Genomic DNA, 14,145 nt, shown 5'->3' with positions numbered 1-14,145 from the left:
ACCACTGAAATGGACAAAATGAGCTTTTAACAGCTTAACCGTGTTAACAGAAGGTAACAACATTTGCCACAGTAAGATAATATTTTGATGAAGACTGTTTGGAATTGACAAAACAAACGGAAAGGAAATAATCCTGTCTTCATTTACTCACCCTTATTTTCGTTCCAACCCCGTACGATTGACCGAATATCCTGAATGAGGTTTTCCAGACCGTTAAAGTGTTTAGGCTTTAAAACTTAGAATAACCACACTTAAAGTAATCAATAGTAGAAATTCGAGTAGTTATTCGCTGAAAGAAAGAAAAGAAAAAAAAAACTTAAAATCGTGCTCAAATGTCGCGCCTTCATGTTGAAAATGTACAAACTTTAACCGTCACGTCGAGGCGCGAAGTTTGAATATGCGAAGGCGCCAAATGAGACGGGAACAAAATCAGCACGCGCTCCTTTCTCATTCCTTCTGTTCTCACAAAGCACAGTTTTGGATTAAACTGGATCATGTCAGCATTTACCCTAAATATAGACCTGGCTGTTTGAGATTTAGGTCTAACCAGTAACATAGCAATATCTGAGAACAATAAACCCCATTATCAGATACAATTATTAAATATAAACCTTTACAAGGTAAGCCATTCAACAAATGTTTTACCTTAAAACCAATTTATTCCCAAACACACAAATACATTAAAAGTTCTATATTGAGATCCTTGCAAGTTATTTATAAATGATTTCAAGTAATGGGTAAAATTGTACAATGTGTCTTAATTACATATTTACAAATACATGTAAATTGTGGCATGTGAACAATACAACACAAAAAAAGCAACAAATAAAGTTTGACAGAGCGAGTCACATGAAGAGTAATTTAGTGGCACATCAGTCCGTTTCACATCTGAAGAGTGAGTTTTCCAACACCAGCGAGTCTTCAGTCGTCGGCGGCCGTGCGAGTGGTCGGCGCTTTGGTGGAGTTCTCCACGACCCACGGGTGAGCCATTACTCCCTGGATGGGAAGTCGGTGCATTGGGTTGTGCTTCAGAAGTCTATTGATCAGGTCTCGGCTGCCCTCACTCACATGAGCTGGGTAGGTGAACTCAACCTGAAGAGGAACACATGTGGTTTGAGGATGTATGCATGGATGAATGAATGAATCAAGACTGAAAGAAAATGAGTGGAAGCTAATAGGAAGATACACTGCCCAGCCCAAAAAAAAAAATCTTTGGATGTAAATGGGCAAATCCTTAAAGGGATAGTTCACCCAAAAATGAGAATTATCCCATGATTTGTGACCCTGGATCAGTAACCCAGTCACGAGTCGCACGGGTTTATTTGTGGCAATAGCCAACAATACACTTTATGGGTCAAAATGATCGATTTTTCTTTTATGGCAAAAATCATTAGGATATTAAGATCATGTTCCATGAAGATATTTAGTAAATTGTGTGCCGTAAATACATAAAACATTTATTTTTGTGAGTGAATGCACCACAAATCAGGAACATAAATGAAGAACTTAAAATGAGATTTTCTCAAGGTTTAGATTTTTGCACCCTCAGATTCTAGATGAACAATAGTTGTACCTTGGCCAAATATTGTCCTATCCTAACAAACCATACATCAATGAAAAGCTTATTTATTCAGCTTTCAGATGATGTATAAATCTCAATTTACAAAAATTGACCCATGTGAGGTTTTGTGGTCCAGGGTCACATTTACTCACCCTCAACCCATCCGGTGTATATGACTATTCTTTCAGCCAAACTCAGAGTTAAATTAAAAAATATCCTGGCTCTTCCAAGCGTTATAATGCGTACGCTACGCTTAAGTCCTACGTCATGCGCCGGAACTCGATTCTCTCATGAACGCGCGGATGGAACCGGAAGCTAGTAATCAAGTAATAATTACAGATATTTTTCCTTGCACACACACGGCTTCGCTTCAGAAGGCCTTTATTAACCCCTGAAGTCGTATGAATTACATTTATGATGGATGGATGCACTTCTTCAAAATCTCAGGTACCATTCACTCCCATTATAAAGCTTGGAAGAGCCAGGATATTTTTTTAATTAAATTTTTTGGATGAACTAACCCTTTATGTTTGGATCTTTTTTTAGCAACAGTTCATCAAACCCTAATAAATGGTGTTTTTCCATTTCTTAAACCACCATGTAGGAAGAAGACACATCATGGCCATATTCCAGGATGACAATGTCAAGATTTATCAGGCTCAGACTGTGACAGAGTGGTTGGGAGGAGCATGAAGAATCATTTTCACTCAGAACAGACCTTAGATTTAGTGAAAGTCTTTGGGATGTGCAGGAGGAGACGATACAAGATCTGGACCAAACACTGATGCACCTCTTGATGGAAACAACAAATGTTGTGATGTTATTTCAATTAAGAGGTGCATCAATTTTTGGTCTGTTCTTTCTTTTGATATATTGCATTCTCAGATATTCATACAACAAAATATTCTGTGGGCTAGTGCTGTGCGATTTTGGGAAAATATCTAATTGCGATTTAATTTTGTAAAGTCAAGCTTCAGCTCAATATTCTCAATGGTGTGCATTACAAGGAGTTCAACATGCCTTTGCACAGATGACCAGAACTACAAGCAGGGTTCCTGCAGGTTTCAGTTAGTCAAATTTAAGACCTTTTTAAGACATTTTAAGACCATAAAGATTGAAATTTAAGGCCTACACGACGCATTGCCAAAAAATATTCAAATCAAAGAATTCATTTTATTTCAATGAATTCAGTAATTGAAAAAGCATTAACTTAATTTACAGATAAAGCAATCACATTAGTAACCTTCCAGACCCAACAACGCATGTCAGAGAAAATAACAGAATCAGATATCATTTTTTTTATAGAAAATTGTACTTTGCATATTATAGGCCTACTGTAAAAAACACATAATTAGTTGATTTTAGTTGATCATAGTTGATCATAACTAGAGATGAAATGGCATGAACATTTCATTTAATTATTATAGTGCCAAAAATTATCACTTATCACAGAATCCTGTTCAAAAAGTACTAATACTACACAATGAAATCAATTCACCAAGTTTTATGTCGAAAAACAGCAAATAACAAATAAAATTAGCATCAATACGCACTAACATAAACATTAAAGGGATACTCCACCGTTTTTTCATATTAAACTATGTTATTATGTTATTACTATGTTACTGCGCCGAAGTCGAAGTGCTTCCAAGCACTTGCTATGGTATTCCGCCATACAATATAGTTATCCATTTTACACGCTTAGAAAAGCGCAATGTTTTGTTTTGTGTCACCGTCCTAGGTCGAGTTACACTACGCGAGTAACTGTATTTAATTAGGGAAAACGTGGAGGTGTTTGGTAGCTTCTCTGCTTGGCACATATTGAATGAACTGGGCTAACAAAGTTTCGCCGCAAGACAGAGCGATTTAGTGCACGCACTGAGACGAGAGAGGTATGTATCAACTCGTCTTAGTTAAGGGAATAACATAGTTTAATATGAAAAAACGGTGGAGTATCCCTTTAAAATAATACGATTAAAAATGATAGCCAGATTTTAAAAGTGTCTTGCAACATGTTATATACTAACATGTACAAGTTCAAATAAAGTTGACAAAAAAGGTTTTTATAAAAAGATAAACCTCACATATTTCAGACTTTAATTTATCTTTTTTGACTCATTCTTTTTATAAAAAATGATTTAGTGACATTTACAATACACTTTAGCTTATCTTTTATTATTAATAGTAAAATTCGGTCCGATTTTCCCGTGGCGTCTGTCGTTGCTATGCAACTCCACAATGACAAAAAATGTTTAGTGGCTAATGGATTTCCACCGCCGGAAAACGCTTGCTGTAGCTCTGCTACAAGATTTATTTACGGAGAAGAGAAAAACACCCGTAGTGTTTGGGTGCACCCGCATCCTTCATGTCTTTTTTCATGTTGCTGCGCCTGGAAAAAAAACGAGCGCGTCGCTTCAATTATAAGTGCGCTTACCGCGCGCCTACATTTGAATGAACTTGAGCGCGAAAAGACGCGATATGTGAACTGCCTCTTGGCGAGCGACTTCGATACTTTTTTGCTACTTTGTAATAACTTAATGCGGCCAGCGTTTCTGGAAATGAACGAGGGTAAAATCTTTTTTAAGACCTGACTAAATGAAATTTAAGACCGCGGATGAAAATCTGGCTGTTTTTAAGACGTTTTAAGGCCTTAAATTTAAAGTTCAGAATTTAAGACATTTTAAGACTTTTTAAGACCCCGCGGGAACCCTGTACAAGGTAGTGGATGGTCTTCAGGTAAAGTTTAAGCTTTTCACTTACTCTAGAAATCTTGCGGTACGTCTCTTCATGGCTCTTGGTTTCGAAAGGCGGCCTGCCAACCAGAAACTCGTAGCAGAGCACTCCCAGACTCCACAGATCAACCTTCTCATCGTGCGTCTTGCCTTCGATCATCTCTGGAGGAAGATAGTCTAGCGTTCCGCACAGCGTCGACCTCCTGTAACACACGCATGATTAACACAGTTTCCCTAACCCAGCACACAAACACACCCTTCTCACGAACAAGGACACACATTTACCTTTGATAAAACTCACAAAACCACAACTAAACCGTACTTAACCTGTTAACTGGCACCCCTTATTTTACACTTCAAAAAGGTGTATAAAGAAAGTAAAATGTACTGAATTTTTTTTTTTTTTTAACAAAATATGTATTTTTGCATAGTAATTTGGACTCTAAAACAGGCCTGCAAACTCACAAGTGCTGAAAAAGGTGACATGTTTACAAAGTAATTTGTTGTGGGGGGGTCTGGGGCATCGTCCCTCATCAGACAGTTATGACGTTCAGAAAATGAACGATGAAATGAAAGTCTTACGGCTTTGGACCAACATGAGGGCGAGTAATGACAGAATTTCATTATTGGGTGAACTATCAGTTTAACAGGTTATGCCGATCACACCAGCATTAACATCAGCCCGAATCACAGCTAGTGGTGCAACGCGTCACAATTCACGGCTCGGATCACTTACGGTTTTTAAGCAACGGATCGGAAAAAAAAAAAGAAGAAAAAAAATGTATGCATGTATGTATGTATATATATATATATATATACACACAGTACCAGTCAAAAGTTTGGAAACATTACTATTTTTAATGTTTTTGAAAGAAGTCTCTTATGCTCATCAAGCCTGCAGTTAAAAAAAAAAAAAAAAAAAAAAGTAATATTATGAAATATTTCAATTTAAAATAATGGTTCTCTTTTTTAATATATTTTAAAATGTAATTTATTTTTGTGATGCAAAGCTGAATTTTCATCAGCAAGTACTCCAGTCTTTGGTGTCTTATGATCCTTCAGAAATCATTCTAATATGATGATTTGATACTCAGTTATTATCAATGATGGAAACAGTTGTGCTGTTTAATATATTTTTTTGGAATTCTTTTTTCAGGATTCATTGATGAATAAAACGTTAACAGCATTTATTCATAAAAACAGCATTTATTCAAAATAAAAACATTTCTAACAATATAAATCGTTACCATCACCTTTTATCAATTTAACGCATCCTTGTTGAATTAAAGTACTAATTTCTTTTTTAAAAAAATAGTTATTGTTCCCAAACTTTTGAACGGTAGTGTATATTGTTACAAAAGATTTCTATTCTAAATAAATACAGTTCTTTTTAACTTTTTATTCATCAAATAATCCTGAAAAAAATATCTCAGGTTATAATAAAAATATTAAGCAGCACAACTGTTTCCAACATTGATCATAACTCAGCATATTAGAATGATTTCTGAAGGATCATAAGACACCAAAGACTGGAGTACTTGCTGATGAAAATTCAGCTTTGCATCACAAAAATAAATTACATTTTAAAGTATATTAAAAAAGAGAACCATTATTTTAAATTGTAATAATATATTTTAAATTGTAATAATATTTCATAATTTTACTGTTTTTTTTGTTTTGTTTTTTTTAACTGCAGGCTTGATGAGCATAAGAGACTTCTTTCAAAAAAGTAATGTTTCCAAACTTTTGACTGGTACTATATATATATATATATATATATATCTATATATATATCTATATATATATATCTATATATATCTATATATATCTATATATCTATATATATATCTCTCTCTATCTATATATATATATCTCTCTCTATCTATATATATATATATATCTCTCTATCTATCTATCTATCTATCTATCTATCTATCTATCTATCTATCTATCTATATATATATATATATATATATATATATATATATCTATATCTATATATATCTATATATATCTATATCTCTATCTATCTATCTATCTATCTATATATATATATATATATATATATATATATATATCTATATAGATATAGATATATATAGATATAGAGAGAGAGAGAGAGAGAGAGAGAGAGCTGCGATCCGCTGCTCCCCCAATCACACGTAAGCAGAAGCGTCACCTGGAGGAGGGCGTGTGGACGGACCACCCGAAGTCCGCGATCTTCAGCTCTCCATTGGCTCCCAGCAACAGGTTCTCGGGTTTAATGTCTCTGTGGATCACGTTCTTCGAGTGGCAGTAGCTCAGCGCATCGGCAAGCTCCATTATATACTGCAAACACACAGCATACACACATTACGAGACGTTATTGACTTCAAAACGTCTTTGCTCATGTTTAAAGGTGCAGTGTGTAATATTCAGGAGGATCTGTTGACAAATGCAATATAATAAACATAACTGTGTTTTCAGTGGTGTATAAAGACCTTACATAATGAAGCGTTGTGTGTCTATTAGCTTAGAATGAGGCATTTCTCTCTACACACACCGCGGGTCCGCTTACATCGACATGTTTCTACGGTGGCCCTGAATGGACAAACGCTTTGTCACTATGTTGTTCTTCATGATAAGAAGCTTCAGCTAAAGTCAGCGAATAAAACACTGACACAATGATGAACAAGTAACAGTAATATTCACAATAACATTGTTTTACTGTATAAGTTCATATAATTTCTTAATTTATCTTTGTAAAGAAACCTCATTGTTTAACTGGCTACTCTCTGCTGTCTCAGACAACGACATCACTTCCTGTCGGCCACCATAACTTCTGTTGGGTGCAATTCGTAACTTCACCACTAGATGCCGCTAAAACGTACACACTGCACCTTTAAAGAAAGACGGAAACACTCTTACAGTGGCACTCCGCTGGTCATTGAAGGTCCCGCAGCGCTGCAGCTCTCCGTACAGCTCTCCTTTAGGAGCGAACTCCAGGATGAGATACACGCGTGCCGTGTCGTGGAAATAACCGTAGAGACGCAGGATATTGGGATGCCTGAAAGAAGAGGAGAAAACAGAGTCAGTTCACTTCACAACAGACAGATCCTACTTTCCTAACGCATGAGTCTCAACGCTGAAGTTACAAATCTCCCCAGATTTAGTTTGATGGATAACGAGTCTTTAGGAGATTCACGCTAACGACTCGCATCACACACTTGCTGACTCTAAAAGGTTACAGAGAAAAACTGAAGAAATAAACCTGGTACACTGCTCTCGTGAAACTTTAACGTATCGCAAGGTTGAATATTAAAGACTCATGGGAGCAATAAAGCAGTGTGTCAGTTTCTTATATTTCTTTGATTTTTTTTGCAGGGTTTGGAAGCGCACTTCAAATCCAGAGAAAAACTGAAAATCAGTTGTGAGTGAGTGGAGACGGGGCTCATTTGCATATTCATGGGACCGTGCATACTAAATATTTTTTTATTTTTCAGTAAAAAAAAAAAAAAAAAAAAAAAAAAAAAAAAGTTTAAATATGTAATTTTGGTGATCAAAGAAGAGTTAAGGGTTAAAAATGATTGCCTACTTTAAATAAATATCTGGAGTCTTTTCCCATCATTCAAGGCTCTGATTCGGCAGTCAGCGCAGACTCATCCAGAAAGAAATCCTGCCAAAAACTAGCACTGTAAGTAGTGAAGTATTCCAGCCCTAAAGTGATAAAACCACTGGACAGGGAATCTCGTTTCTTTTCCCAAATCTTCACTCACGGCTCAATGTCGCAGGGGATTATAAATGTTTCTTCCTTTGGTTTGCTTTTAATTAGGCCTATTATATTCACATTCTTTGCTGTGGTACAGTAGAGAAACGCAGATAGCTTTTTTACTCGCACGTCAAATTCCTTAACACATTCTTCAGAGGAATTATTTTCTCTGGCAGCGCAAAATCAAACTAAGCTTAAATGTCTCGCCCTTGCGGAAGATAAACTTCACTCTTCAGTGCCCGGTTGCATAAAGCACCTCAAGTCTTTCCCTTACGATTTCCCCTTACCTAAGAGAATAACTTAAGGGTGTTGCGGTTCTCTTAGGTAAGGGAAACATTTAAGTGTTTCACGACAGCGATCCTGGATTCACGTTATAAAAGTCTGTTGTTGCCATAGATACGCAAAACACCAACACTTTCGCAGTTTCATCAAATAAAGTAGGCTAGGATATCAGAATGGATAAAGAAAACAAAAAAAGAAAGCCTAATTGTACAGAGGAGGAGAAATGCATTCTTGACGAATATGGTAAAAGAAAAAACACTTTTGACCGTTGCGTTTAAATGACAGGAAAGCCCCCGCAACCCGGCGAACCTGACAGACGATTTATGCACGTGGAAAACATCTCCCACTAATATTGCGCGTCGATCAAATCGGTATTCCTGCGACAATTTTTTATCGCTAAGATGGTCCAAAGGGTTCTCCCTATCCCTAAAAATTATTCTTGGCACATAATCTTCAGCTGGTTCCATAAATTCAGCCATGTCGTCTTATTTTTGTCCGCGTTACTCTTAAGGTTACAATTTCCAAACCTTAAGTTATACTTAGGGAAATGACCGTTAAGGGGTTTTATGCAACACTTGACGCTTTTTAAGGGATTACTTAAGTGAAAAAACAGCGTTTAAGGGAAATTCTAAGTGTTTATGACGTTTCACTTAAAAAAAAACCTTAAGTAACACTTAAGGGTTTTTTCTGCAACACTCTTAGTTTTAAGGGAAACATAAGGGAGAACTTAAGGGAAAATTACACTTAGGCTACGTCTACATTAATCCGGATACATTTGAAAACGGCGTTTTCGTTTATAAACGCTCTCCGTCCACACTAGCGTTTTCAGGCGTTTTCGGACGTTTCAGTGTGGATGAGAAACTTTTGAAAAACGCCTGAAAACGCAAAATTCACCTTTACTGCGCAAAACCCCACAAAACATCACTGATATGATTCATATGGAACAATAAATAATGAAGTTATTGCGCAATTCTTCTGAGAGGATAATTTTATTCAGTAGGCCTAAAGTATCTCACCATTCACTGATGCGGTCCAGGTCGCACGCAGACGATATGTTTGGTCTAAAACGCGACTGCTCTCATGTGCTGCCGCAGGACAGCAAATGTGAGTAAATTTTGTCATCTTTGCAGGACTGTGATATGAAGAGTGTGCAATGTAGAATATTTTTAGCAACAGTGTGAAAGTGAATAGCAAATAACAGGCACAATACCGGTATAAACATGATCATCTATTGGTACAATATGCGTCACATGACTAAATTTACGTCATCGTTTTTAAATCCCTCCGGTTTCACAGTCCACACTACAACGGGAAAACGGCGCTTTCAAATGTATCCGCTTTGGAGTGCGTTTTCAAAAAGCTTCGTTTTCATTTATAAAAACGCCGTCTCAGTGTGGACGGAAGGCCAAAACGGAGAGAAAAAGATGCGTTTTCAAACGAAAACGTATTAGTGTGGACAAAGCCTTAAGGTGCTTTATGCAACCGGGCACAGACCTTCTACAACAAGTATAAAACATGAAGCTTATAAAAGAGATGGTCTCGTTCCTGCTGGCGTCCCACATCCCCGTCAGAGCGCAGGCTAGATCACGCGTCTGTGTGGAAATATTAAACTAATGTTTTTTAAATATATTCTATTTAAAGCTGCAGTTCGTATTTTTGTCGCCCTCTCCGTTCGAAATCTGCAATTGCAGTTATTTGTGGGATTATCAGCTGTACGTGGGTTGTGCCTCGGCACGGCGCGGATGAATCCAGTGTTTTGAGGAGAACGTGCGGCTGTCAGTCGGTGTGGATCCTGGCGTTCGCAATCACAGATTATACTTTTTGGAAATATGACCAACATAAGAATTTTCATCAGGAAATGTCGTCTGAACAAGTAACATCCACTTCTGTTCTGACCAACTAATGGGGAAAAAAGCATTGCAGTAAATCGCGCTGATTAAATCTAACGATCGCTTATCATATCACGCCAAACCGTGCAAATTATACTTTGTTCTGAAATTGTTAATATTAACAACATCAGCATTGCGTGACGACATTTAATGCACTTCCGATATTATCCTTGTTTTCGCATGGGCCGATTAGAGTCTCTTTTTTCTGTAGACACTCCGAAGTCTTTCGCGTTTTACAGCGGGTGAATCTCCAGCTGGTGATTGTCGTTTGAGCCTTTCTGGATCCGCCATCAAATTGATCAGTTTAATTATATCCAGTGGTGTGAGAAAAGGCCATAAATCTCCAGCATCCTCACACTCACAGCCGACTAGCCGAGACTCTTCTTTATGTGGACAGAAGTGACGGAATGACGCAATGCTTGAATTTCCCGCGGAAATCCACCAGAACCGCTGGAGTTAAAAACATTACAAGCTCACCGTTCTGAATCGAGCTACGGCAAGCAGAGAGTTCTGAACACTGGCTGGTTATGTACTTGGCTTGCTCAAATTTATTTTGGATCATATTATTTACTGATATTAAATGCTTTACAGGCTTTAGTGTGATGTTTCATTGACGGAAGCGCTCGTATATATACAGTGCAATGCATAAGTGAATACACCCATGCTAAAGTTGACTAAAAAGAGAAATAAAAAATCATATTTTGGAAATTGAACTTAATGCCTTAATTTAAAAAATTAGGAAAAATCCAACCTTTAAGGACACCAATTTTCTTTGTGAATGAATAATGTATCGTAAATAAATAAATGTTCTTCCTTAAAATACATGGTGCATAAGTGAGTACACCCCTATGTTAAATTCCCATAGAGGCAGGCAGATTTTTATTTTTAAGTATTTTTTTTAAATTAATTTTTAGGATACTATGCATCCTGATAAAGTTCCCTTGGCCTTTGGAATTAAAATAGCCCCACATCATCACATAGCCTTCACCATACCTAGAGATTGGCATGGGGTACTTTCCATAAGATCATCTCTCAATGCAAATCAAACTAGCTATTAGGCTAACTGAAATAAAATCATGCCAATCTCTAGGTATGGTGAAGGCTATGTGATGATGTGCGGCTATTTTAATTCCAAAGGCCAAGGGAACTTTATCAGGATGCATAGTATCCTAAAAATTAATTTAAAAAAAATACTTAAAAATAAAAATCTGCCTGCCTCTATGGGAATTTAACATAGGGGTGTACTCACTTATGCACCATGTATTTTAAGGAAGAACATTTATTTATTTACGATACATTATTCATTCACAAAGAAAATTGGTGTCCTTAAAGGTTGGATTTTTCCTAATTTTTTAAATTAAGGCATTAAGTTCAATTTCCAAAATATGATTTTTTATTCCTCTTTTTAGTCAACTTTAGCATGGGTGTATTCACTTATGCATTGCACTGTATATCCGCGGTGGTAAAAAAATTTATACCGTCACAGCCCTAGATAAAACAGCCACACACACACACCTGAGATGGGACTGTATCTCCACCTCGCGCCGCAGCTGGTGCTCGACGCCGGCCTTCTCCAGCTGCTTCTTAAACAGGACCTTCAGCGCCAGGATAAACTTGGTCTGACGTTCCCGGGCCAGATACACACTCCCAAACTTGCCTTTGCCCAGAGCTCGGCCAATGTCGAAATTCTCCAAACTCCAGGCTTTCCTGAAGAACAGACACAACACAGACGTTCCTCATTAACACAAGCCTGAAGGCATTAAACACAGTCCATGATCCATATGGAAAACTGTCATCAAGAATACAGATTAAAACAGCCTTGAGGCGAGCAATAAAGTTTACAATACTCATAATAATTAAACATGCCTATCTTCTCTTAAAATTTTAGTTTTTAATGTTGTTTATGTGTCTATGTGGTGTTTTTAATATGCTTTAAGACAAAGCATGTGTAAATTCATAAGTCGACTCCATTGCTGAGTATTTCCTCCTTAAAACTGCAGTGAACCAAAGACAGTCTCAAAAACACGCTTTGAAATCGCTGGTGTTTCTGACGTCACAAACTACCTTGTAACCAATCAGATCAACGTGTGATCGTCCACCAGTGGATCTCTGAGCTGAGGGAGTGAGTGGAGGCGGGGCTCATTCGCATATTCATAGAACCGCGCATACTAAATGAGGCAAGGGTGTCGAGTTACATTCAAGATATTTTAAGGAAAAAAATGCTTAAATATATAATTTTGGTGATTAAAGATGAGTTTTAAGGGATAAAATGATTGACTACAGGGGGACTTTAAAACCTTCATCCTAAAATGACCTATTCAGTAACTGGAATAAACAATCGATTTGAAAAAGATGATAAACTCTGTGGACTGAATTCATGGAGCTTGTTAAGAATTTGTAAATAACTTACTTATTGGCATTACTGGACGTGCCATTGGAAGGAGTTTCTGGAAAAGAACAGAAAGAGTCATTATGATGTTCTCAACATTAAGCATGTGATTAAGAACGGATGCATCCAAGCTTACGGTGAGGTTTGTCCTGTTTGCCGGGTTCGGGAGCTTTATTAGCCTCGGCTACAGGAACCGGCTTCGGCGGCGGCTTGTGTTGCGCAGTCGCTTTGAGCTGATCTGGATTGGCGTTCTGGTCTCCGGGACACGAGGTTTTCCCCGGAGCCGAGACGCCGGTGGGTTTCTGCTGACTGGCAGGGCGCTGAATGCGCTGGGGTCCGTGTGCCGGCCCGAGGACACGCGTGTGCGGGGTCGACACGGCCTTCTGGGTCACGGGAACTCTCTTGGGTCCAGAACCCTGCAGAACACCAAGACACAGTCCAATGTCACGTCAGCTTTATATACACAGCGCTTTACAATACAGAGCAGCTTTACAGAGAATAATGCAATGATGCAGTGTCACTTTGATTATTAGATAATTACAACAACAACAACAACACAAAAGTAAAATTTGCATTTAACATTATAACAGATGATAGATGCAATCAAAGACAAAAACAGAAGATACACCATCAGTTTGTCATTTTTAAAGGTGAAAAGACTACAGGTAATGCAAAATAATCTTTGTGCTTATTAAGATTTCTTATCAATATCCTAAGTTTATTAGAAAAATACAGAGGCTTATAATACAGTTCCTATAAAATACCTTCTCATGTTCAGGTCGTTGAATCTTCAGATCTTTGCTTGCTTTGGTTCTTGAAGAGGTTTCCATATTCTGAGATTACACAACGACACATTAATATCTTAACCACATAAAAGGAAGTCCTGGATTAACATGCATCGATATTAACCCGTCACACGATGGTCACCGTTCGGATGACATACAAACTGAAGTTTCCATCAAAACACAGATTTATGGATTAACATAAAACCGTTTAAGATATGAATCAGTGATACATTCAATTCAAAAGTGTTTTTGCGTCGTCGTGACGCTCAGTAACGTTACCTCCGCTAGCCGTTTCCTCACGACAAACCCTCCGCTAATTCCACACAAACACGATGATTTCCTTCACGCCGATTTAAATCAGTCGTGTGTGATAATTAATACTGCGAAAACTCATTAAACTGTATATTTATCGCTAAAAGAGGACGACGCGATTCTCCTCAGCGACCGCGAGTCTGGCCTGTTTAATTTCAAATACCCCACTTTTAAATGCCTTTAAATATAAGCTGATTTTGATTGGTCATAAGGCACAGTAAACTGGAACCCTATTGGTTGTTGGAGACTCCGTCATGCGACGCAAGGGCCCCGCAAGTAATGCCGGGAAAACGTGCCTTTGCACCGCGGATGGCCAGCAGGGGGCGCGAAAGATCGTCACACACAAGAAGTGCAACAGCGTAACAACTAACTCGACTAATGTTACTTTGTAGCTTCCTCTGTGTGACGTAATAACGGCTAAATAATGATGTAATGGCATTAGAGCCT

At 37.7% G+C, this 14,145-nt stretch overlaps 1 protein-coding gene across 1 annotated transcript; it reads right to left on the bottom strand.

Moving 5' to 3' along the window:
• Positions 1-639: 639 nt before the first annotated feature.
• On the bottom strand, positions 640-13,862 carry aurka (aurora kinase A). Its single transcript, XM_084129788.1, has 9 exons — positions 13,666-13,862; positions 13,366-13,434; positions 12,738-13,017; positions 12,623-12,659; positions 11,728-11,919; positions 7,201-7,339; positions 6,473-6,621; positions 4,322-4,496; positions 640-1,092 (listed from the first exon to the last, which is right to left on the bottom strand). Exons 2-9 carry the CDS (start codon positions 13,429-13,431, stop codon positions 922-924), a joined length of 1,209 nt encoding a protein of 402 aa, XP_083985914.1. The 5' UTR covers positions 13,432-13,434; positions 13,666-13,862; the 3' UTR covers positions 640-921.
• Positions 13,863-14,145: the final 283 nt, after the last annotated feature.

Source organism: Abramis brama, assembly GCF_963993115.1.
Source record: "Abramis brama genome assembly, chromosome: 11".
NCBI lineage: Eukaryota > Metazoa > Chordata > Actinopteri > Cypriniformes > Leuciscidae > Abramis > Abramis brama.
The sequence above is the reverse complement of the archived record's forward strand: the minus strand, read 5'-3'. Positions and strand labels throughout refer to the sequence as shown.

Coding starts and splice junctions, on each gene's coding strand:
- aurka (XM_084129788.1), bottom strand. CDS start 13,431: ATGGAAACCTCTTCAAGAACCAAAGCAAGCAAAGATCTGAAGATTCAA. Junction 12,660..12,737: donor CAAACAGGACAAACCTCACC/GTAAGCTTGGAT, acceptor GTTCTTTTCCAG/AAACTCCTTCCAATGGCACG. Junction 4,497..6,472: donor GTCCACACGCCCTCCTCCAG/GTGACGCTTCTG, acceptor CGTGTGTTACAG/GAGGTCGACGCTGTGCGGAA.